The 27,030-nt window shown below is 38.1% G+C and overlaps 2 protein-coding genes across 2 annotated transcripts; one reads left to right on the top strand and one right to left on the bottom strand.

Moving 5' to 3' along the window:
* Positions 1 to 1,530: 1,530 nt before the first annotated feature.
* Positions 1,531 to 5,640, bottom strand: LOC104610803 (dehydrogenase/reductase SDR family member FEY-like). The gene is made up of 8 exons (XM_010277591.3): positions 5,238 to 5,640; positions 4,598 to 4,715; positions 4,340 to 4,457; positions 3,566 to 3,702; positions 2,813 to 2,914; positions 2,428 to 2,526; positions 2,301 to 2,349; positions 1,531 to 1,866 (listed from the first exon to the last, which is right to left on the bottom strand). Exons 1-8 carry the CDS (start codon positions 5,405 to 5,407, stop codon positions 1,634 to 1,636), a joined length of 1,026 nt encoding a protein of 341 aa, XP_010275893.1. The 5' UTR covers positions 5,408 to 5,640; the 3' UTR covers positions 1,531 to 1,633.
* Positions 5,641 to 19,387: 13,747 nt separating this feature from the next.
* TT12 (MATE efflux family protein) lies at positions 19,388 to 22,564 on the top strand. Its single transcript, XM_010277590.3, has 8 exons — positions 19,388 to 19,892; positions 20,444 to 20,988; positions 21,077 to 21,163; positions 21,260 to 21,316; positions 21,409 to 21,647; positions 21,869 to 21,987; positions 22,070 to 22,156; positions 22,251 to 22,564. Exons 1-8 carry the CDS (start codon positions 19,581 to 19,583, stop codon positions 22,326 to 22,328), a joined length of 1,524 nt encoding a protein of 507 aa, XP_010275892.1. The 5' UTR covers positions 19,388 to 19,580; the 3' UTR covers positions 22,329 to 22,564.
* The last annotated feature ends 4,466 nt before the right edge of the window (positions 22,565 to 27,030 follow it).

Genomic DNA, 27,030 nt, shown 5'->3' with positions numbered 1-27,030 from the left:
AAATAAATTTGCACTAACGTAAAAAGATGGTAGTGCAAATGATTTGAGTGTAAATTCTTACTTATTTTTGTTTTAAATTTTAGCTTATTTTGTTTGATTTCAGTACAAATGTAGTAAATTAATTGAGAATTTGCATTTTTTATCATTTATATTCCCATGCATTTGTACTATTGCAAATAAAATTTAACTGCAATCAAATACAACCTTAATTTTAATTTTTCTTTCTTAGGTTTCACTTTCTTTCTCTTCCTTTTCTTTCAAACAAAACATAACTTTAAGGTAAAATAAAATTTCATTAAGAAAAGAGAAAAATATAGAAAATAGAAGATATAAATAGTCAATTATTGCAACAATAACAAAAAGATAATCTGTGATACCACTTAGGCTGATTTTAATCAAGGTGTAGGCGTTTACACCATTAATTGTTTTGAAAACCAGACCATATTGGACGGTTAAATTGTTTGACCTAGGAACTAGTCAGGTCATTGGTTCAATTTTGACCTTGAACCATTATTTTGCAAAAAACAATTGAAATGGTCAGAAAACTGCTGACCTGGGTGGTCGAGTCACTAAACCGTTTGACCCCAAGCAGCGGTTCACTATTTAATAAAATATTTAATTTTTTATTTCAAAGATCATTAACAGAGAAAAAAAAAAGTGATGTAAAGACAGGGAGGGATTGAGACAAGATCTCAAATCTGAGATCACTAAGATGAGAGAGAGAGAGAGTAGAAAGGGTCAAGGGAGAAATGTTGCCATTGCTATCTATCACAACCATTGTTGTCACCGCCGCTGTCATCATCATCGGTGAACATCTCCTCCTCCTTCTTATTCCTTTTTTCCTTTTCTTCCTTCCTTTCTTTCTTTCCTTTCTCAGCCGACAGCCACCTATCTCTCTTTTTCTCACAAAAGAATATATACCTATCATCATTTTTATCCTAATATTCCAATCTAATGTTAAGTAGTATATCAAACCACTCCTAGATGGTCACACTGTAGACCCGAAAACCGGTGGTCAAAATGGTTCTATTTCTCGATTGATTTTTAAAACATTGGTTTATCCTATCTGAACCGACTCAGAGAGCTAGTAATGAGGGTATTTTGGTTTGAACCCCGACACTCATCATTAGAAAGATCATTGGCAAGAAAGGTTCTTGCTTTAAAAACCTGGAACCGACTCTTATAAGGTAGGTTCTAAGTTCTGCCTTAGAATCGAACTGAACTAACCTATACTCACCCCTAAAGGACCCAAGACTCCAAGCTCAACCTAGATTTTGCCTTTGCCTGGCCAACCTTCCCTAAATTTTCATTAATCTTCTTTCCAAGCTAGTGACATCTGGAAGAAGCTAGAATGTCGACCTTCTTACTAACAACCCTTTTCTCTGTTTGCACTCCCATACATTTGTATTAGTGCAAATAACTATTCTCTGTTTAATTCTATCTCTTCCATTAACCTCCTTTAGCTTTATAGTCAAATGGTATATAACTTATGAGGTAAACCAAAGGGATGGTAAGTACTGAATGCTCAGGTGGGGTACAAGTAATTACCCCTTTATTAAAGGGTTTTGAAGTTTTGGAACCATAGATATTGGAGAACAAATAACAGACGTTGGAAATTAATATAGACAGATGATTATACATTTTTATTCAGTTTTTCGTTAGTATTTGCGATCATTTGGGAGAGATAATTATCATCTAATTGCAAAATCTCCAATGTCTTCTTCCAGACATCCAAGCATGAATCCATATTAGCTACATGGGGTGATACTCTTCCTGGTTTGCAGTTACATGAGTAGTATGCAAAACCATTGTCCAGGTCGTCAGCCACCTGATCGCTTGATGCACAGAAGAGGACACTCCTTGCTCCTAGAATAGGTGTATAACAAGTTAACAAGCAAATCAATTAGTAAGGGCTCATTTGGTTTGTAGTAAGAATCAGAATCAGAATGATCTATTCTTATAGTCTACTTGGTTCAGACAAGAATTATTGGAATGGGAATTGGAATCAACTGGAATGGGATTTAATTCCCAAGGGAAGAAGGGAAGGGAATGGCATTCCATCATAAATAGAAATGGGATTCCGATTCCACCCAACCAAACTATTGGGACCAGAATGGCCCATCCCAATTCCGATTTCAAACCCCTATTCCCATGAATCAAATGGGACCTAAATATAATTCACATTGAAGTTGTTCATTGAGGGAGGTTTAGTTAGAGGTTGATCTATTTGAGCTAATATATGGTAAATTTGATATATATATATATATATATAGGCATTCATCGAAGTGACAGTTCATTACCCTCAGCAGGGTCAAACATCCAGAATGATTTCTTCTGGAAGCTAGGAACCTGAAAAGAAATTCAATTAATACATCAGCTAATTAGCTCGATCTTCCATAACAAATCAAAGTACAATAAATCTCTTACCAATTTGGTGGTGACAATTCCTGGATGTACAGCAATGCATTGAATGGAAGCTCTCTTCTGTTCTAAGAGACTGTTAGCCAATATCTTGAGAAACATAAGCTGTATCAAATGAAAGATAAATAATTTAATTAGAAGTAGAAAGGAGATTATTATAAGAAGGCTGAAAAGTACTTTATCCTCAACTCAAATATATCATTATGCATGTATCAAAACCTAATAGACGTGCCCTTAAAAGATGTTTATTATGAAGAGAAATTAATTAGGTCATCAACTTTATTGAAAACCAATTATAACTATAATTTTGCATTGGTCAAATGAAAATTGTAATTTCTGTGAAGTTGATAACATCCATATAAGTAAACAAGAGAGCATTAATTGCTTTTACATGTGCAAGTTTGCTGGCTGCATATGCTTTCATGCTGCTGAAATTGTGCTCTTTAACCTTGCCCCTCCAATTTTTGGGCTCCATGACTGCACAATGATGAACCTGAATGTAAAATAAACAGGAATTAATCATACAAACCCAACACTCAAAATATTTTTTCCCACTATAATTATTTGGTAGTAATAATAGATAATTGTGTAAAAGAAAAACTCTCATCCCTTGTAAGCGTTAATCCATGATTATCATTTAGAAAAAAAAACCTCATAATATCTGTTTGATGGGTCCAGTCAACCGTCTTGCAAAGTAGAGAGAACATGGAAATGCAAGGTTTAATTAACAGACAAAAATAGGTTAGAGAGGGGGGATTAAACCCTTTTGCACGACTTAGTTTAATCAACCTAGGCTTGAACTCATGGTTTTCTAAATCGGAGCGGATGGTTAAATCAGAAAAATGGGAACCGGTTAGATAATCGGTTCCATTTCACTCTAAATTTGCTTTTTGGACAAAAACCATTAATTTTGTCAGCGACCCACTGATCCGGGCAGTCAAATCGTTGATCTGTTGTTGGCCGTTTTTTTTTTTATTATTTTAAATCAGAATGGGCCGTTCATTCGCCCTGCGAACTGGTCGCAAGAACAATTTCCTATCCGATCCGATTTTAAAAACCTTGGTTGAACTAATTATATATTTTTTCTTCAGCATTTCATCGTCTTATAATTTAAAATGGATAAGACAAAGCAAGAAGGAATTACCACAGAATTAACATTAACAATTCGAGAAGATGGAGCTTTGAGTAGGGAGGGTAAGAGAAGGAGAGTCAACAGCGCCGGTGCTACATGGTTCACTTGCATATGTTGCTCGAGCCCATCCACTGAAAATTGCTGTGGCTCTGTAGAGTATTAGAAACCCAAAAGGCAAATAAGGAGATAAAGAAATAAAAAGAGAAGATAATTCTTAATTAATAACAATTATATATTTATTAGTAGATGAAACAGTGCTATATAAAATTGTAAAAAACAGTGGAAGTTTTCAGAATCCTAAATTTTTTTACAAAGAAAATATATAAACTAGAATACCGTTCATAGTAATATTTTTAAAGAAAATAAAAAAAATAGAATTTTGCAGATCTATTTAGGGTTAAAAGAATTTATAAAAGAGAATAAATTTAATAGTTATTTGAAAGTTCTGGGACATATATACTATAGTTCTTAAGAGTGAAAATGTCATAAATTTCCCCCAGCTATAGAATCTACAATATTCAACCCTTCTCAGAATCTACAATGTTCTAAAACAACTTATTTCTTGTTAGAAAAGGATTGATCATCTCCAGATCAATCAGAACAAATTAATTAATTAATGTTTCTAACAACCGAAAAACTTGTTGATGAACCTGGAGCGGCTTGCCCATGTCACTCTTCTCTTAGTATACAATCCGATGATGGCAATGCATGGTCTCTGGTTCTTTCATCGCTGTTATAAAGATCAGATCTTCTTCTACACAGACTAAAATTTTATTTATTAATTACCTCCCATCAGTAGAACTCCGGCGTTGTTGATTAAAATATGCAAGGGCACCGCCCGTTGCTCCCAGACTTCGGCAAACCGCCGGACGGAGGCAAGGGAGAGGAGATCCAGCTCCATGACCTGTGTGATTAAGCAATGTCAGTCTGAATAAAATAATAATAAAAGAATTAAACTGATAGAATGAAACAACTATAGTGGAATATTGAATAGTGAATACTACTACTCTACTGCATGCACTTTATAGCCAGGGCGCACGATACCTCAACATTAGGAACTTTTCTATAGTGCGCCTCTACCGTCCACTGACGTGCTATGTCGCTTGCAGCCTTGGTGTTCCTGCAAGCCATGATAACGTGGGCCCCCGCGTTTGCTAGTTCCCTGTTGCATGGAGAGATCAACACACTGATGACTACTGACCCAAATTGTAATATCATTATTTGCCTGTATACGCCATCTTCAAATTACATAAGCTTTTCCACTTTTGCTTTCTCTTTTTCTCTTTTGTGGGGTTTTTTTTGTTTTCTTCTTTCTATCTATATACTGTGTTCTTCAAAGGAACCAAGACAGAAACTTCTATAATCTATATTTCATTTTGAGAAGAGAAATTGAGAAGTTGTTCTTCTTGACATTATCTTGACAAAACTAATAATAAACACTGCTAAATTCAAAACATGTAATTTGTAGCCACACTTCTATCAATCTAAGATGCATATTTCTTGCTCTGTCTGTTTGAATGGAATTAGAAAAGAGCAAGCTAATAAATGCTTACTATATATTAAGAAAATGGCCGAGGAATGAAGAAATTAAGATACTGATCATCAGGGCGTGCTAGCTTTTTGTTGTATATATAAATATATATGTGAGTGAGAGCCTGATCGAGAGGGAGAGAAAAGGAGTTACCTTGCCGTATGAAGACCGATACCGCTGGTTGCGCCGGTGACGATGACGGAAAGACCAGACAGATGGTTGGGTAGGACGGAAGAACAAGGTAGATAATAAGTAAGGAGTTTCTGGCAAAATATCTCCTTCACCACCTCCCACAGACCCCCTAATCTTGCCCTACTCTCCATGCTCTCTCTCTCTCTCTCGATCGTCCAAGTTCTCAACAAGGTTTTAAGCAAATCAATGACCGATCGATCGATGTTAGTATTTTACACAGTCCCAATCTTTAGAGGCTTAAAATGATGAACAATTATGAACAGCCAAGATCCAACAAGTTAAAACTAGCTAGCTAGGGAAAGAAACACCCCCGTCCCCCTGAAAGCTACATATGCCCATATTTATATGTACGAGCCCTAGCTATGCTGAGACAGCTTACAAGCCACCACATATTAAATGGGGTTTAGGGTTTCGACACTGTAGATTCACCGATCGAAATACTTATCTATGTAAGGGTACGGTTGTTTCTCTGAACCTGGATCAAAGTTTCAAACGCCACACCCATGGTGATGAAACATATGTCAGACCATCAGCTTTTAGATGTTTCACTACAGACGTGTCAATTATATGCATGCATGAAGCATGAATGTACGTAATATATATATATGTACGTACGTATGTATGTAGGTTTTGTCACTTGTCACAACGCTAGCTGGTGGAATTTCACAAGGACTAATTAATATACACACCTCATGATCTGATTGTATTTGACTTGACCCGGCCCGTAAACACGACTTATTCTTTAGCTGGCATATTTGGCATGTATATATATATGAACTTGGCAAGGGTCGTCATATATGATGTACCCCACCTTATGTGTTAGTGCTGTGTTTTAACCTAGTAATAGCTAGTCACCACCATTTAAAGTAAGTTTTAATATTTTTATGATATGAAATTTGTACTTGCCACGTGGAAGATTCTATTGGTCATTCACAGTCTCTTCGTCAAATGACCTAACTGACCCACTTGGCTTGACCATTCAGGTCCTTTAGCAAATGGAATCATATGCACATGGTAAATCAATTTGGAAAATTCAAACTTTTTTTAATAAATAAATAGAAAATTTTATGGAAAGAGAAACAAGAGTAGATATAGACCTGGCAAAAAGTTGATCCAACCCAAAAAAATAGGGTTAGGGTCTCATATTTAGCTACCCGAATGTGAAAATGACCCAACCCGACCCAACCCAAAAAAAACTGGGTTGGGTCATGAGTCGACCTGCTAACCCGATTGTCAAGTTTAATTGGGATTATTTATGCATTGTTAGAAGTTTCCACTCTTTAATTTTTTTCTATTTAGTCTTTACTTTTTATTGTTTACTCTTTATTGTTAAATGTTCAAGTTTTTTATTTTATATTTGGAATTTTAAGGTTAATTCTTTTAATTTTGACATTTTTCATGTAATTTTTCTTTATTTTTTTAAATTTCAATTATTTTTGGGATGACCCTAATTGACCCATGGGTCAACCCTAACCCGAACATTTAGGGTTAGGGTCTAGCACTTGACAACCCAACCCGAAATTCAACCCGATCTTAAATCAACCCGAAGTACCTTGACCCAACCCGAAATTGATCCACCCAATCCAATTGCCAGGTCTAGGAAGTTGCACATTAAAACTAGAATCATAGCCAACTCAGATCCGAATAAAAAATCCAAAAAATAAAAGCACCCAAGACGCCAAAGAGAATTTCGCAACAAGCGCTCCCCAAACCACCGCCCAAAAAACAAGAAGATCGAACAACCCCACAACTTCTCTAGACAAAGAAACACCGATCTCCAATATCAAACCTAAATGGCAAATGCGATCTACACAGTCTTACAAAAAAATGTAAACTCAAGACTCGCAACCCTAACTCGCTGGAGAACTAACTCGAAGCCTGACCTCACCCATCCCTTCCTCTCCCTCTTGTCGCTTTTGCCTTTCTCAAATCCACCTTCACCAAAGCGTCAACATAAAAATATATGATGGGAGTAAAACCGACCTCCGAGTAATTAGACACATGGCATCCATAGGAGAGTTGTCAACCGACTCGCAAGCTGGACATCAAAAGCCTAGCGCGGCCTTAGGTCAAGGAGAATCACATCAAGGGTTGTGAGCCTGTCTCGTCAAGAGATGTGCAACCTGGAACGAGCTTCCCCGAGTCCCTGCAAAGTCCTGGTCTAAGAGCGACCTCAAACGACAATTGAGCCGAGTGCCGAGGAAGTAGTTCCAATTGAGGCGAATTGCTATCAAAGGCAAGCATATATAAAACTCTACCATGTGTCCAAAGAGCAACCATTTGGCAGCCCGTGCAATAGAATGCTTGACACGTAAGACACTCCATCAATCAATGGGTCCCAACCCCACACCATGAATTCATAACATGGCACACAAGTCAGCCAAGCATGTTATACTCGAGCACTAGGTGGCCATGTCGCCTGACAGGTGACCCTGGTTGAGCCCCAGGTGGTCCTGGCTAAACCCCAGGTGGCCTGACTGATCTCCAGGTGGCCTGTAGAGCTCTAGGTGTCCTGAAGCCAAGCTCTAGGTATCCTGGTCAAGCCCCAAGTGTTCAAGGCCAAATACCAAGTGTTTTGAGGTATGATAGATGTCCCACACTTATCCAACACATACACTCACGATGTGCTTCTGAAACCTATATAAAGGTCTAAATAGCATTCAATTCATACTTTATGCTTCATTAAATTCTCACCTACCCCTTGGATAGCTCGGTGCACTAACTTGATCATCAGAGTTGCAAGCCCGGGATATCACCCTGGGCCCTCTGACCTTTCTTCTTCCTTTGCAGGTGGACTCCAAGATGAGTTCAATGATCTGGTTCACATTGTTAAGGACATGAACCTCAAAGTTCATGCAAAAGATGAGCTCGTATAGATTTTTAGGCAAGCAACGCGAGATGCGGCAATGGAAGCATATAAGGACCAACAATAGCCACCACCTCATGGAGACCATCCAATACAACCAATTCAGAAAACTTAAGTCGTATAGCTCATCCAGTAGATGCAGCAACACCAGCCAATTCCACCGCCGCCTTCACCGGTCGACCCTCTAGCTCGGCACAATGGAAGGCACCTTGAACGAAGAGATAGGTCTCCATCTCACCATGATTGACACCAGGGATAGAGGACAAAGAGAGGGGGAGATGAAGGATAGGACCGACGTGAAAAGCACTACTAGTAGCTAGATCCACCTGCTCGAGGTTCGTATGTCTCTAGGGAAATGAGCAGATCAAACTCCTCCTGCAGGACGGATCAACACGAGCATCTGGGCAGCTCAGGAGGCACCGACATCATTCACCAGCAAGTAACTGTGGTGAGTGAAGGGAACACCCTGATAGACTTGACGTCGCTCACCAAGAAGTAATAAGTAAGCTGACCAGTAACATACCCAACCTGGCCAAAGCATCCCCCCTTGTTCTAGAGATTTTGTTGGAACTTAACCTTTGAGACATATAATGGTATGGGTGACCCAGTAGATCATATGGAGATCTTCCAAGCTCCGATGATGTTTCATGACGCTTTGAAAGCTAGCATGTGCATGGCCTTTCCTACTACTTTTAGGAAAGCAACTAGGCTATGGTATTCCGGGCTGCCACCTTAGTTCGTAGAGAGTTGGGACTAGTTTTTGGAGTTTATTTGTTACTCACTTTGTTACCAGCCGCAGGTGCCAAAAGACGACAGTAATGTTAATGCATTTCAAGCAGAATCCTAGAGAGAGGTTGTGGGCATATGTGTAGAGGTTTGAGAATGAGGCATTAGAGATGAACGACCTTGATCCCATCGTCGAGCTGTCAACAATGGTTCGAAGTGTCAAAGATAAGCACTTCAGATTTTCCCTAATGAAGACCCCCCTTCCCACAACTTGAAGGAGTTCCTAAAGCGAGAAACAAAGTACATGAATGCAGAGGAGACATTTTAGATGAAGAAGGACCACAAAGAGAAAAAGTGAAAGAAAGACAGAGAAGATAGATAAGGACGGAAGAAGATCAAGGGGTCCAAGGGTGAGGGGTCATCAACACAATCTCGAACTCCACCTTGGAAGTTCAAGAGGTATACTCCCCTGAATGTCCCTCGAGGTTAGACTCTGATACAAATATAGAGTGAGAAGTTCCTAAAATGGCCGAAATGATTGAAGGGGAACCCAACCAAGTGGAACCAAAAGAAGTACTATAAATTCCACTGAACAGTTGGTCATGATACGGAGGACTATTATGATCTGAAAAATGAAATAGAAGAATTGATAGCAAGAGGCTATCTGAAGCAATTCCTGAAAGAGAATTCAACAACAAATGAGCAGAAAGAAGAGGATGACGTGGACGACCTCCAGGACGAAATCACAGGTATAATTTATGTCATGGTAGGAGGCTCAATGTTAGCTAGGTGCAATTAGACCGTGAGAAGATATCTAGTGAGTGAACTATAAACCGATCAGGGAGGCCGACTCGAGAAGAATCCCAAGACCAGCGAGCCCATTGTATTCACTGATGATGACCTAAAGAATGTTCATTTTGCACATGACGATGCCTTGGTCGCCACCATGACAGTAGAAAACTACCTGGTAAAGAGGATTTTAAATGATTATGGAAGTTCAGTTGACATTCTGATTTTGACAACTTTTGAATAGATGAAACTGAATAAGAAGAGACTTGCCTTGGCCGACCAGCCTTTGGTTGGCTTCTCAAGGGATGTGGTAAGACCAATTGGGAAAATTTGCCGGTTGATAACAGTGGGACCATGTTGAGACAAGCTAGTGTAATGACGAAATTTCTTGTTGTCAACTCACCATCACCTTACAACATTATTTTTGGTAGACCTTTGCTCCACACTCTCCATGTTGTGGTATCAACATACCACTTGGCGATGAAATTTCCTACTAAGAATGACGTGGGGACAGTTTGGGGTAGTCAGCTCAAATTCCGACCATGCTACATGGAGGCGCTGAAGGGGAAACAACCCGTGAAGGAAGAGAAGCCGAGGAAATAGAAAAAAAAACCAGCCATAGAAGACAAGGAGGTCGTAGCTGTTGATATGGACCAACCAACCGAGGAGAATACCAGCCGAACTCAGACCGTGGTAGTACCCATCTCGGCGACGGAGCCAGACAAGACTGTTAAGATTGGTTCTCTTCTCCCTCTAGACTTGTGAGATGAGTTGGTAAGGTTTTTATGTTTAAATTCTGATGTATTTGCTTGGTTCGCGGCTGACATGCCAATGGTCGACCCTTCAGTCATAACTCATAGGCTTAATATTGACCCAAATGTTAGACATGTGCAGAAAAGACAGAAGTTCACCCCTGAGTGTTTGAAGGCGATCAAGGAGGTCGGGAAGCTGTTGAGCTTCATTAGGGAGGTGGAGTACCCGGATTGGGTTAGCAATGTTGTACTCATGAAAAAGGCAAACGGGAAGTGGCATATCTGTATTGACTACAATGACTTAAATAGAGCCTACCCCAAAGATTACTTCCCTTTACCTCGCATAGACCACCTAGTTGACGCGACCTCAGGATACAAGCTTCTTAGCTTCATGGATGTATTTTCTAGATATAGTCAGATCTCAATGGATTCAGATGATGAAGAAAAGACATCTTTTGTAACTGAAACGGGTTTATTTTGTTATAAAGTAATGCCCTTTGGCTTAAAGAATGTTGGAGCTAATGGGCTATATACTAAAGACTTGTAAACAAAATTTTCAAGGAATTAATAGGAAAGAATGTTGAAGTCTACGTCGATGACATGGTGGCTAAAAGCCAAGCTACATATAATCATATAAGCGACTTGAATGAGATATTCAGGGTGTTGAGGGAGTATCAACTTAAACTCAACCCGAATAAGTGTGTCTTTGGTGTCACCTCGAGAAAATTCCTAGGATTCATGGTAACTCGATGTGGCATCGAAGCTAACCCTAAAAAAGTTCAAGCTATCTTAGACATGCAACCTCCAAGATCTATTAAAGAAGTTCAATGGCTAACAGGTCAGGTGGCTACCCTTAGCCGATTTATCTCGAAGTTCGGAGGTCAGTGTTTACCATTCTTCAAGTGCCTTCAAAGAATTAAAGCAGTATCTCAACTCGCTACCCCTGATGACGACATCAAAACCTGGAGTGGTATTGTTCTTATACTTGTCAGCTGGTGATGAAGTTATAAGCTCAGTGCTCACATGGGAGGTAGATCGGGTCCAACGCCCCATTTATAAGCTCAGTGGTCACCTGTTTGAAGTGGTTTATCAGCAAGGTGTTACGGAATGCCGAGACCAGATACCCGAACATAGAAAAATTATCTTATGCCCTGGTCATCTCAGCTCAAAAACTTCGACCTTATTTCTAAGCACATACCATCATGGTTCTAACTGACCAACCACTTCAATAGGTGTTAGCAAAGCCAAAGGTCTCTAGAAGATTGGTCAAATGGTCAATTAAACTCTTCAAATTCAATGTGAGATATGAAACTTGACTTCGATCAAGGCGCAAGCATTGATTGACTTCATTGTAAAATGCACTTTTACACTAGAACAACTCGCCTCAAAGCAACCACCCACCAACTCGACACTTGTTCCTAGTCCAAATTGTCTAACCAAAAGGGCAGTGGTTGAGTATGAATATGCACTACGCTTTGGGTTCAAGGCATCCAAGAACGTGGTTGAGTATGAAGTGCTTATCGTCGGGCTAAACTTGGCCAGAGATGTTGGAGTGACAAAGCTTGTAGTGTTCATATGTGAGATGAATATGTTCTCTACTATTAAAAATAACTAGAAATAACTGGTGTGGGATGCAAGGCTGGCCCAGCCTGAAATTTTATACGGGTTGGGCTTGGATTTTTGGTCCTTGGGCCGGGCTCGGGCCCAAGAAGTCGGGGTTTTTAATTTTTGGGTCAGGCTCGGGCATAGCCCTTACATACATATCAGCTTGGTCCGGGCTTAGGCCTTAAGCCCAAATTTTAGGGTTGGGCCCAGGTTGACCATAAACCCAGCCCAACCCACCCGACTTGCACCCCTAGTTGGATGCCAAGTTAGGCCAAGCTGACTCGTACTCTCTAGAAGATTCTCAAGAGATCTCAAAGGATCAGTTAAAGATACATCAAATTTGTTTATTTGCTTCCATTTCTTTAATTATTCCTTCTATTTTTTGTATTTTTCATATTTCCTTGAAATTCTTTCTCATATTATAAGAGATTGAATTGCAAATGTTTCTATTTAATAAAGTTCTCCCTTGGTTCTCCTCATTAGTTCAAAGCCTGAGGTTCCAATAAGACTTTAGGGCCCGTTTGGTTTGCAGGAATAGGGGTTCGAAATTAGAATTGGAGTGGTCCATTCTAGTTCCAACTGTTTGGTTGGGTGGAATCGAAATTTCCTTCCCATTCTTGGTGGAATGACATTCCCCCGTATGAGGGAATGGCCATTCCCTCCCCCTCCCATGGGAATGAGAATCCATTCAAGCCAATTCTGATTCCAATTCCAAAGGATTTTGATTTTGATTCCAATTCTGATTTTGACTACAAACTAAACAGACCCTTATGGTATTAGAGCTCTAAGATATTCATAGAAAGGTTTACAATCTTCTTCCTCTTCCTCATCCTCAACTGATGTGGTTTGAGCAATGGTGAAATCAAACAAGATGGCATCTTTGTGTCCCAACAACCTGGTTGATATGTATATCCTTGATCTAGATGAAGCTGAGCAGGCGCATTAACTCATTGTAGCCTATTTTGCATGAGGAAGTCACATCAACGCATAACCATCTATTCATAGAGATCATGGCACATGATATCTATCATTGTTAATCATTTTGCTTTTTGAATTAAGATGTAACAACTTTAGGATAGCTATAGGCCAGGATGCTTTCATTTTACTGCATTTATCACCTATGTGAGTAGTGTAGCAAGTTAGCAACACCATAGCTCAAGGGAAGTCCAGGCGGACTATTAGAACCTAAGGAAAAGATGATACCAATTTGGTATTAGAGCCCTTTGATTCCCAGGACAAAATGATGGATCAGTATGAGCAAAGATTGAGCAAGATGGAGAATGACCAATGGAGCTTCGATAGTTGCTTGGACAAGATCCTTACCAAGTTTAATCAACTTAGCCCAACAAAAGGAATGTCTCACTGTAAAGGAGCTCTTAATCCTTCACAAGTTAAGGTGGAGTCCGCTCACAGAAGCGAATCTTGGGGTAGCTATCAGAGGAGGCTTAAGTTGGACATGCGCAAATATTTTGAAGCCAATCTTAATGGTTGGTACTGCTCATCTACCAATACTTCAAGATCCAATGTGTTGGAAGAACAATGGGTCTAGGTCGCTAGTTTGGGATTTGAAGGGAAGGTACTAACTAGTACAGGGAATACCAATTATAGCCTACTTGGAGACAATTTGTTGAAACCCTCAACAACTGATTAAATGCACCAAAGGGCACTAATCACACTATATGTTCATTAGCTGAGCTTATTCAAATTGGGTCTGTTCAAGAGATTTAAAGAAATAATGCACTATAGAATAAACTCAAGATGAATGGGTGACAATGGAAGGCCGATCCCTTATGTATTTATAGAGTTAGCAAACATGATTACAATAGGACTCTTTGAGAGTTCTAGATAGAGTACAACAAGAAGATAATGAGATAAGAATATAAGGAGACTAGAGTTAGGATTAGGAGAGGAGAGAGAGATAGATCAGATTCAAACTCATAGAAAAGAAGAGTTCTATTAGATTCAAACTCCCTAATATGCCCCCTCAAGTGAAATGTCCAGGAAGGACATGAAGCTTGGACCAAAGAGAAGCAAATCGAGCTCCACTAAGCGGTTTAGTTAGCAGATCTACCATTTGATCATCCAAGGAAATAAATTGAATAGAAAGAGATCACTTGAGAACAAGATCTCACAAGAAGTGAAAATCAATTTCAATATGTCTAGTACGAGATGGAATACTAAGTTCGTGGCAAGATACGTGGCACCAATGTTGTCACACCAAATCACGGGAGTATGTGCAAGAGGCTGTTTTAGATCATGTAACAAGGAACATACCCAAAGAAGCTCGGTAGCAGCACTTGCACAAGCTCGGAATTCAGACTCCATGCTAGATCGGGCAATGGTGGCTTGCTTCTTAGAACTCCAAGCAACTAGATTGCACCCCGATAAATGAGATAACCTCTAGTAGAACCTCTGTCATCAGGGTAGCCGACCCAATCAAAATCGGAAAAAGCTCGAAGAGTAAGGAGAGCTGATGTGGAGTAAAAATGAAAACCATTATTAGCAGTGTGTTTAAGATACCGAAGTATCCGCTTAATAGTAGTCCAGTGTTCTATTGTTGGAGAATGGAGAAATTGACACACCTTGTTCACAGAGAAGGAAATATCAAGCCTCATAATGGTAACATTCTGAAGAGAGCCAATGATTCTCTGATACTCAGAAGGATCAAAAAGATGATCACCACTAAACTTGGAGAGCTTAGTAGTAACAACCATGGGAGAAGTGAGAGGTTTAGCTTCAACCAAGTTGGTGCGTTGCAAGAGATCCAAAATGTACCATCGTTGAGTAAAAACGATGCCATGGGATTTTGGTGTAATCTCCATGCCAAGAAAGTACTGAGCCGGACCAAGATCCTTTAAAGAGAAAGCACGACCAAGTGTGGCAACTAAATCATCAAGAGCAGAAGAGGAGGAAACAATGAGAAGGATGTTATTGACATGGACCAACACGTATAGAACGACCGAATCCTTGTGGTAAATAAACAAGGAAGGGTTGACTACTGACATGCGAAAACCAAGTTGAGTAAAATGAGTGCTAAGGCAAGAGTACCATGCATGTGGGGCCTGTCAAAAATCATAAAGAGCTTTGTTGAGTTTGCAAATATTAGAGGGAGAAGCCAGATCCTTGAAACCCTTAGGGTGATGAAAGTACTCCTCTTGTGAAAAAACTCCAAGGAACCCAAGTCTTGCTCTAATACCAAGTAGAGAAGTGTTGAAATAAAAAATCTGTAAAAGAAAAGAATATTTCTTGAAGTAGAAGAGAAGAAAGGAGAAAAGGAAAAGAAGAGATTTGAGAGAGAAAAGAGAGCAATAATGTTGGTCGCCCTCTTCACTATTATTTATAGTCTAAAATAATAAAGAGTACAAAGACCAATATACCGTTATAGGACGGCTAACACACAAAATAGTATAAAACAATTAAAATAACTACTCAAAAATAACTCAACAAGAGTGTTGTGGTCCCCACTTCCTATCTAAACAATAAATAATCAAAAAACTACCACTATATACTAGACAACTTGTCTAAAACCTTAACATGTACCAATGGGGATAGGTTTGTTAATGTAAAGGTCTAAAGTTTTGTAAAATTCCAAAAGTGTCCCTGGTTCAACTAAGAGGTTAGTTGAAGCATGCTTGAAGCTTGAAGTGTTGTAGAAAGACTGAAGCGTGCAAAAATGGGGGGTGTCTACAACCCTCTTCTAAGCCTACCCTTTGTAAAAATCCCCATGTGTTTATTTTGGTCTTTCTTGTTCCGTAGCCTGCTACCTAACAACAAAGAGAGGCAGTTTTCAACACCCGATTTTTGCTAGGTCCTCTGCCTAAACCCCCAACTCATTCCCGAATATCCAATTAGACTATTCATACATATATGAATGCATGTTTATATGAAAAATATATAAAATTTCTATTTAAAGGTTTAATTTAGTGATACTAAATAGGTTCATACAACTTTTTGCTAGATTGGACCTAATAGGCCCACTTAAGCCTAATTGACCAATCCAAGGCCAACTTAAGTTTAGGCCCAGGCCCAAATTGAGTATGTAAGTTTTAAGTTTGGGCTAGGCCTATGTTTGAAAGATCAAGCTTGACCTCAAACCTAATATAGGCTCAACCTTAGACTCAATGTGAAAAGATGGACCTAGATTGACCTTAAACCTAACCCAGCCCACCCAACTTGTACCTGGGGGTGTCAATTGGACTAGATTTGGTCCAATTCGATCCAATCCAATGTGAGTCCATTACACCAGGTCCAGCCCAATCCAATGAATATTTTGGACCATTTTGGAACGGTGCAATTCAATGTTTGGATCATCTAATTTGTTCATATTTGGTTTAATGTAGTTTAATTCTAATCCAAACTTGGTCCATTGACACCTATATTCTTATCTTCTATCACTAGACCAGATATTGGCTCAATCCAACCCAATCCAATAAATACTTTGGACCATTAAATCTAGACTGGTCCAATTCAATGTCTTGTTGGTCTGTCCAACCCGTCCAAATTAATTTTGGTTTGGATGGGGTCCAATCCAAAACCGGTCCATTGACACCCCTCTTGCACCCATGAAATAAATTACTTAAACCTCCCATGTAGTTTGACCAACTTCCTCTCTACTTTGTCCTATGCAAAAAACCTCCCCTTAACTAACTTGATCATCATCATCATCCAAGTCTTATACAAATTAACTTATTGATTTTAAAATTAACTTTTACTAATTTACTGTTATTTTAAAAATACTAGAAATTAAAATACAAACAAAGTTAATTAATAAAATATAAACACAAATTTGTCTACACTTGTTGGGGTGTACAACTTACTTGATTTGTAATTAGACTAACTAGAGAAAACAAAAAAAAAATGCTTAATTTTTACATAAAAAGACTTAGCTCCCAGCATTTCTAAATATTTTCCCTACCCCAGCCTCCATTCCCTCCTCTCTTTTAATTATTTGTATTTCTGGCTCCTGGGGGCATGCTACCCCCCGTCTCCCAGCATTTCTAAATATCATAGGATTCCTTTTGTTTTAATTTCCTTTAATAAAGTCCGTATATTATTCTGGTGTCAATAGGGAATTTGATAGGACTCCTTTTACTTTCAATCTTGCTCTGCATTGCACGAATCCCAACCAGTAACATATAGCAGTGTTGGGCCGCGAAACATGCAACAAGTGAACACTTTGGGTTTCATCCGAGACCGAGAGGCACAGACCAGTCCCCTTGATTGCATTTATTATTGGAGGAAGTTTGACTGATAGATAGCAAATGCCAAATGGTTTAAGAGTTTAACTACCAAACAGATTTTGACCGAAAGGTCGGTACTTATTCACAAGATTTGGAATGATTGGTGGTCTGGTAGACCCGAATTAAAATCTCTTTCCCTGTCTCCCAATTGTTCAAACAAACTTTTTGGGACATTTGAGTTTCCATCTACAAAGTAAATCCCTTTTGGGGACATTTGCTTTGATCTGTTCAACCCGAACCCGATCTGACTTTCTCCGTTCCACATATAGTATCTTTGCACTCGGTGGCTCTATTTACAAATGTTATGGCACTGTATTAACGATCGGATTTGGCACACCTTACCACCTTACCTCATCCATTTGACATGCCTACGTGTAAAATAAAGTAGTTTAGTTTATTTGACAATCCGGTCCTTTTATACAATTATTTTAGAAGGTTCTTAAGGCTTAATTTGAAAAGAATATAAATACATATAAAATAATACAAAATATAAGATTTTGTACTTTACATATTTGCATTTGTATTCCTTCCAAACTGAGCCTAAATAAATATTTAGGGGTTGCAATTTTTAACCCAATCCAGCCACTTATAACCTATTCAAATCCATCCATTGATTTAAATAATGGGTAAGAAATTAAAGGTCATAAATAATGTTTTTAAACTGTCGTTCCAGATGGTTTGGAGCCATCCATGCAATCGGTTCCATTTTATCCCAAATCTGGTCTCTGGCCAAAAACTGTTGAATTGGTCAATGACCCGTTGATCAAAGCGATTAAACCATTAACTTGTTCAATCCATTCAACAGTTTTTGACTTTTTTTCATTTTAATTTATTTTTCAGAACAGGTTATCAGTTCGAACCAGATTTCTTTTTAAAACATTGGTCATGAATACCCTTTTGGGTCAATCACATCTCTCTCCCAACTAAAATTGTTTAAATTGAGTCTTATTGTGTACATCGCCTAGTTGAATCAGTAATGGCACATAACACTATAAAAAACCCAACAAACTATTTATCAAAAGATCTAAACAACTTTAAATATTTAAGCGGGTCAAAAGGGTGGATAGGTCTCTAACCCATCTATTTGCCACCTTAGAAGGGTTCCATTTAAAAAATACTTATTGAAATCAGACTCCTCATATGATTCTTAGGCCATGTTTAGGAGTGCTTAAAAATATATGTGTATTCAAAATAAGTGTTTATTTGGGCCCTTAAGCACTTATTGGTATTTAGGAAATGAGCCTGAAACAAGTGCTTATTTTAAAAATAAGGGCTTATTTTTTAAACCAAATTTCCAGCTTTTTTTAAGTGCGTATACAATAAGCACTTATTCAACTTTTTTCTTCCAAAATTATCCCTAAATGAATTTTAAAATACCACTAATAAAATTATTCTTAGTTAAATTTTATAAAAGTACTTTTATGAAAGCATTTTACGAAAGCAATTTTATAAAAGTACTTTTATGAAGCACTTTTATAAAACTACTTTTACGAAAGAACTTTAATGAAAGCACTTTTATGAAAGTACTTTTATGAAAGCACTTTTACGAAAGCACTTTATAAAAGTAATTTTACAAAAGTGCTTTCATAAAAGTGCATTCGTAAGGGTACTTTCTTAAAAGTGCTTTGGTAAATGTACCTTTATAAGTGTTTTTGTAAAAGTGTTTTCATAAAAGTACTTTCGTAAAAATGCTTTCATAAAAGTGTTTTTATAAAAGTAATTTAACAAAAGTGCTTTCAAAGGGTATATTTTGAATTTGAAAGAAACCGAAAGACAAAATAGTCACAAATGCTTATTTAAGTGCTTATTAGAGAAAAAGACTAACAAACACCCAATATAAAATAAGTGCTTATTTTAAAAAATAAGCACTTGAAAAAGTTGGATGCCCAATGCAAATAAGTGCTTATTCTTATAGCACTTATTTTTAACTTAAGCACTCCCATACATGGCCTTATCTGCCAAAACCCTGATCCAAACCAATTCCGATTTTGGAATATTTCTCCTTTTTTTTGGAGGGTTGCTCTTCTTATAAATTATGACATCATTACACAGATTTTTAGTTAAGACACCAAGTCTGGTCCCGAGACTTTAATAAAAAGCTTGCTTCATGGTGAAGTGTAGAAGTTAGATAGCAGTAGCTACTTCCCTTCTCTGAAATCTGGTAAGCACACCAAGTCAACAGTCCAGAAGGGTAGATGTAGTCTTCTCCTTTAATTCCTTAATGCGTGCACGGCGCATTCCCTTGTATTTGCATATGTCTATGAGCGATAAATAATCAACTGAGCCCAGTTACAGTGGTTACAAGCAAAACAGAGATCTCTGCACCATGGGACAGAGCAGCGTCAGTGAGCCATTGTTGCTCGGCCTGGAAAGCTTTCCCCGGCTCTCCGATTTGTCTTCCGACGCCGTTGAAGAGATATTGTCACTTGAAGCTGTGCCTCTGAGGTGGTGGTCACGGCTGTTCGCTTGGGAGTCCAGACTGCTTTGGCTCCTCTCTGGGTCTTCTATCATTGTCTCCATTTTCAATTTCATGCTCAGTTTAGTAACCCAGATGTTCACTGGTCATCTCGGTTCCTTGGAACTTGCCGGAGCTTCTATCGCCAACGTCGGAATCCAAGGTCTTGCTTATGGCATCATGGTGAGTCTCTCTTCAATCCAGCTTCTTCATGTTTTTCTTTTCACTGCTTATCAGCATCTCTCTCTCTAGAGGCTGGAGGTCGAAGTTCACTATAAATTAATTTTGATTCCAACTTATTTTCTAATCCTTTTATGATAAAACTAGGATATCTCACTTATGATAAAGGGGAAACTAGTTCATTAAAAATAAATATTTAAATAGGATATCTCACTTAAAATAAAATAATAAATAGGGTCATTTTCTAGAACACTCCCTATAGTTTTATGAATTTATTTAAACCTATCTTATAGTTTTTATTTTACTAAAACACCCCTATAGTTTGCAATCTATTTACATAATCCACCTTCCACTAAGCCCCATTTGCTTTTCGATAAGTTATGCACCCCTAACACGTTTTCATACAGAAAAAAAAAGAGCAAAGTTTACCAAAAGGTTTTTAACTGTTAGATAGAAAAACACAAAAAGGAATAGGATTAATAATCAAGAATATTTATACATGCTTTTATAACCATTTATTTTCTGCTGTTAATTTGTCGTGATGCTTTGTCTAGTTGGGCATGTCTAGTGCAGTGCAGACTGTGTGTGGCCAAGCTTATGGAGCGAAGAAGTATGCCGCCCTTGGTATCATTTGCCAGAAAGCCATAATTTTGCATTTGGGAGCTGCTGTGATTCTCTCCTTTGTTTACTGGTTCTCAGGCCCAATCCTCCGAGCAATTGGTCAATCAGACAGCATAGCAGACAATGGCCAAGTCTTCTCACATGGGCTCCTCCCTCAACTTTATGCCTTTGCAATCTACTGTCCCTTGCAGAGGTTCCTCCAAGCCCAGAACATAGTCAACCCATTAGCTTGCATTTCTGTAGGGGTGTTCCTCTTGCACATCCTGCTTACATGGCTGGTTCTCTATGTTTTCAAGTGTGGGCTTCTAGGAGCATCTCTTACATTGAGTTTCTCTTGGTGGGTCTTACTTATAATAACTGGGCTTTATGTAGTTTTAAGCCCATCTTGCAAGAAGACTTGGACTGGGTTCTCTATGAAGACCTTCAAAGGACTATGGTCTTATTTCAAGCTCACAGCTTCCTCTGCTGTCATGCTGTGGTATGTGTTCAAAACATTTTCCTAAGTTCTAATCTTTAATCTTATTAGCTCAGGTTATCTAATTAATCTTTTGAACATGTTGATACAGCTTGGAGATATGGTACAACCAGAGCCTGGTACTTATATCAGGCCTCCTCCCTAATCCCACGGTTGCACTTGACTCTATTTCTATATGGTATGACCAAGTAAATGAACTCTCTCTCTCTCTCTCTCTCTCTCTCTTTCTCTCTCTCTCTCTGTTGTACACTTACATGTTCTGTGGATATTTCAGCATGAATTACCTGAATTGGGACATGCAATTTATGTTGGGTCTAAGTGCAGCTGCCAGGTTTGTAGCATTAATTAGATTTGTAATTGCATCTGAATTCAATAACAGATAAATGCGGAATTTTAGTGCTTACAGTTTTCTGGGGTTTGCAGTGTTCGAGTGGGTAATGAGCTCGGGGCTGCTCACCCAAAGGTCACCAAGTTCTCAGTGATTGTTGTCAACACAACCAGCATCTTGATCAGTTTGGTTTTTAGTGTAATTGTTCTTGTATGCCGAACCCCATTAAGTGAGGCTTTCACTTCTAGCAGTTCAGTTATTAAGGCGGTTTCCGAATTGACACCATTGCTTGCAATCTCAGTCTTCCTAAATGGCATTCAACCCATACTCTCAGGTACAATTTTCAGAAATAAATACGCTGTCCAAAAGAAGTTAGCCACATTCCAAACTTTGGACTAAGGCCATGTTTGGGAGTGTTTAAAAGCAAGTGTTTATTCAAATAAGCACAAGTCAAAAAGCTCTCAATATTCAGATGGACTTAGCTTAAATGAGCATGCCTGAATTCAAAGTTACAAACTCTTTTAGGGTTTCATCAGAAATGTTTTGGGATTTCAGGTGTTGCTATTGGGAGTGGATGGCAAGCCCTGGTGGCTTATGTTAATTTAAGCACTTACTACATTATTGGTCTCCCCGTTGGATGTGTTCTTGGGTTCAAAACAAGTCTAGGAGCAACTGTAAGTCTCTCTCTCTCTCTCTAGTCTCTATTGTTCTATGTATTAATTATCTATTCTGATCACTGAACTGAGTCTTTTTCAGGGGATTTGGTGGGGGATGATATTAGGAGTTTCTCTACAGACGGTAACCCTTATCATTTTAACTGCCAAAACAAATTGGATAAAGGAGGTAAGTCTTCTTTGTTCACTTTATATGAATATATATATTAAAATCACATATATTAAAATGGAGCAAGTAATCAGTATTTTTTGATCTTTCATAGGTTGATAAAGCAATGGAGCGCATAAAGAATTCCGCAGATCATGAAGAAACTCTAAACTTGGTGGACAACATTGCATGATCATTCCGTGCTCATTGGATTTTCTTTTTGTTGAGATTGAAGAAATTTTGTCTCGGCGGCATATGACAATAAATAGTTTTTCTTTTTTTCTTTGTTTTTTCTACTTCAGCTGCAGATGAATGTGTTAGTGCAGTAAACTTTCAGCATTAATTTAGATTTGACAATTGAGCATGGAGAAACACCATCACTAAAAATTTAATATACGGATTTTAGGCTTTATTTGCTTGCAAAGCAAATCTGAACCAGATACAAATTTTGCATTCCATTTAGTTTTGCATATATTTATTTGTAATTATGATTTACACTTTTACCTGATATAAAATTTGTACTTTTGTCTCATTTGCACTTACTATCAATACAAATTTTACATCTCAAAAAGATAATCAAAATTTGCACTACCTCCTACCTCAATTCTCTCTCATATAAAATAGAGACCATATCAATGCAAATTTTACATCTCAAAATGATAATCAATGCAAATTTTACATGCCTTTTATTTTACTCCCAAACAAATAAAGTCCGAATCAGCCACTCAAACTTTTGTTTTTTATCTTATGTTGCTTTTTGGTAGGGATGGCAATTTTCCCTGTCCCCAATGGGTACTTGGGCTCCCCGACCCGGCGGGGCTGGGTATGGAGAGTGCTTTGGCGGGGTCGGGGTCGGGGATGGGGCTAACATTGAATCCCCAATCGGGGTGGGGAATGCAATCCCCGTCCCGCCCCGGCCCCGATTAATATAATATGTATAATATATTATAATATTATATATTATTTGATTAACAAATAACAATTTCAACTAACAATTAATTAAACATTACACAAATTACAAAAACTCAAAAAAGAGTAAAAAAGTAGACTAAAAAGACAAAAACTTAAAACTCTCGAGAGACTCTTCTATTACCACTCGACAGGCGAAGAAGAAAGAACAGATGCAGCGGCTGAAAGCCTGAAACTCAAAACTCTAGTATGGTAGTGCCCTACTCTTCAGCTCTTCTTCTGTTGAGAGACTCTTCTACTACCATTTCGACAGACGAAGAAGAAAGAACAGATGTGGTGGCTGAAAGCCTGAAACTCAAAACCCTAGTATGGCAGTGCCCTACTCTTCTTCTTTCATTGATCTGTTCTTCCTTCTTCGTCTCTCTTTCTCTCTCTCTCTCTCTCTCTCTCAGGTGAGGCAATGCTGCAACTCAAAGCCCGTAATGGTCCTCTCTCTCAATGCTTTTGATTTCTGATTTTTGAAATCTCAAATAGATTATAGATCTGAATCTACTTCAGTACAGATCTGAATCTACTTCAGTACAGATCTGAATCTACTCGCAAGTCGCAAGTCTGGAGTCTCTCTCTCAAATCGGGGATTCGGGTCTCCGACAGGGATGAATTCCCCGTCGGGGTCGGGGATGGAGGGGAATTTTTTTCCCTGACGGGATCAGGGTCGGGGACGGGGGATGATTTGGGGGTCGAGGTCTCCTCGCCCCGTTGCCATTCCTACTTTTTAACCCTCCTACCCATTCTCATTTTACCTCTTAAGACAGTCAAATATGAAGCCAAAATACAGCAGAATTTACACTCTGTATATTTTGCTCTCTTGTGCATTTGCAGTCAGTAGGTTGCTGAGGCTGAGAGCCTGAGACATTAATTGTTGCACCGACAATGTGGGTGGTAGAGTTAATTGATCAAGATCCAGTTCACGTAACAAGGATTGTATACCTGTTATAATCTTGTAGTAAGGGACTTACATAATCTGCTCTAGGCATATTTAGTTTGCGGGAATAGGGGTCTGGAATTAGAATTGAAATGGCATATTCTGATTCAAATTCTTTGGTTAGGTAGAATTAAAATCTCATTCCTATTTCTGGTGGAGTGGTATTCCCTCATTTGAAGGAATGGTCATTCCTTCCCCTCCCTTGAAAATAAGATTTCATTCCAATGGATTCTAATTCCAATTCCAATTTCTATTTGAACTAAACAATCTATTCTTAGTACACAGTCGCAAGTAGCTGTGAAAACGGTATGAACAGGACTGAATCTGAGTTCACATAGAGATTGTCAAAAATTATTTGACAGAACCTAACCATGAATTTAAGTGGATATTTCAAAATTAATTTGATTAGGAAATATGTGATAATTTGATCCCAATCATCAGAATGCAAGAAATGACTCAGTTATGTACCCTAGATTGTGTCTGCAGGCAACCTTATATTTTATTAGTCCTGGGAAATCTCTAGAAACCTGAAAGACAACCCTATAAAATAACATGAGTCCAACCTTGGATGTGATCAGGCAAGTTGGACCAATCATTTGGTGGCACATAGCCCAATTTGATTATACATATCAATTTTAAAAATGGATCCGAAGGTCAAATCATTTTTGTTTTCACGTCGTGTGGGTTATGAATTCGACCATCCGAATGAAATGGGTCAGGCTATTATACATCAGCATATATATAAATATATTTAATTATATTTTTTAATTTTTTTATTTATAGAAAAATGCTAAAATTTGTGGTTTGAGGATAAAAAAAAGTTTAGCAGGGTCCAGAATAATAAAAATAAAAAGATCACTCTAGTTGGATATCTGAATGCAAAGTTAATTATGACCTCCAGAAGTTTGTACATACTTTGAATGTCCAACTCGTGACCCATGACTGGATCGAACAGGTCAATGATTTAACCCACCCGGTTTGGGCAATTTTTGACCAGATAAATTGTTTTTGATCAAATGGTGAGTTTCATGCAAATCACACTTGAAATCTTGACCGAATGACAATGCAAACCATTCGACCAGTCGGATCAATGACAGGTTGAAACATTATATACACATGAAATTAGTCATTTTACACAAAATATATAATTTTTCTATTTAATAGCTCAGGAAAATTTTCCCAACTATATGGGTCAGCTACACGAATCCTACTTTGTATTCTATTATCTATAAGGCTCACTTTAAAAGAAGTACAAATACAAATATATATCTACAATACAAAATACAACGTTTTGCACTCTACATATTTGTATTTCTATTCATTCCAATCCGAACCTAAAGTAATATCCATTGTTAAATTATTAGTGTTTAAGTCATTTTTAACCACTTTTACCAAAGTCCTTTTTTTTTTCTTCCCCTGACCATTTTAACCCCTTCAATTCTTATTAAGGCTTCTATTGACGATCTTCTTATACACGTGACCAAACTATGTCTAATTGTCTACTACTTATGAAATAAAGAAATAAATAAACATCTAAGTGTACTTTCTCTCAAGCTGGGTTCGGATCCGCCATATCAGGTTTGACCTTCAGCTCATGAGCTCGAGTCTTGTGCCCAAGCCTTGGGCCTGAATTGACCTTAAACCTGGCCCAGCCCGCCCATGTTGCCCTACCGATCCATGACCTTCCCACCTAGCAATGCTATTAGTGATGCAACTTGACAAGTAAGGCTGTCAATGGATCAGGTCAGACCCGATGGAACCAGACCAATTGGGGCGGTTCTCGTTCCAATGGATCAGTTCCGGTTCTTAAAAAAAAGTTCCCAATTATTATCGGGTGAGAACCGAATCCATCTTGTCCCAAACTGATTTGGACCCAATTCATATATATATATATATATATATATATAGTTATTATTGTTTTTATCAATTTCCTTTTCAGCAGGTTTTTTTATTGTTTTTAGTAGGATTTTTGTTGTGTTTTAGGTTTTTACAGGGTTTTTATTGCATTTTTTAGCAGGGGTATTATTAGCATACGTATCCAAATCGGGTCCATTGGGTTAGACTCGATTGTCCCAAAAATCGATCAGTTCGGTTCTGGGTCCAGAATTTCAGACCCTATTGGGTTTGGATCGGTTCCAAGTCCATGAGTTTTCCTATCGGTTCTAAGACCGGTTCTACCTGGTTCCAACCCAGAACCAACCCGTTGACAGCCCTATTGGCAAGCTCAGGTTGAGAATATGTTAAAATTTGAGTGCTCCTAACCCAGAAGCCCAGGCCCAATGCAAAGCAAATTCCTCAAGTACATGATTTTCACCTCTTATAACCACATGTGAGTCCAGATCTGCTCCTCACACAGCACATCTTACACCGACCTCACAACATGTCCTAACTGCACATCAGGAACATCTCCCATATTTGTATTTATTATTCATAGAGAAATGTTCTTACAGGGTGGGATGTGGCTATAAGGTCATTGTGAGCGTGTTCAATGATTAGCAGATCCCAATTCGCCACATGTACCTCATATAATAATTCATTAAATTCTTTAGACGAAGTATTGATAACACTAATTGATTCAGATGAATTGCGATCTTCTGCCAATAAAATACATACCAACCTTCTACCAATTTGATCTGGGAATAGACATTTTGAACTTGTCATCTTTATTAAATTGATAAGTTATTGTTAATGTCCAAGACAAAGGTATACAGAATTAATGGTCCTGATTCCTTTTTTCCCAGTCTTTATTAATAAGAATTTTATCACAATTCTTTATTATTTAGCCTATTATCCCAACAGGGGATAAAGAATGGTAGGAAAATATCAAATAAAATGATTAAAAATAATTTAGTTATTAAGATAATAATGGAACCGAAGAGATCTTGACTGCAGTTTGGAAGAAAAAGGAGATTTATTAATAACCAATGGTTTTAGTGTTTTACAATATTTAATCAAGATAATGAGACAAGTGCTTAGTAATCTTGAAGATATTTTCTAAATC

Source organism: Nelumbo nucifera, chromosome 4, assembly GCF_055504915.1.
Source record: "Nelumbo nucifera cultivar China Antique chromosome 4, China Antique-T2T, whole genome shotgun sequence".
Classification (NCBI taxonomy): Eukaryota; Viridiplantae; Streptophyta; class Magnoliopsida; order Proteales; family Nelumbonaceae; genus Nelumbo; species Nelumbo nucifera.
This window is presented reverse-complemented; position numbering and strand designations above follow the sequence as displayed.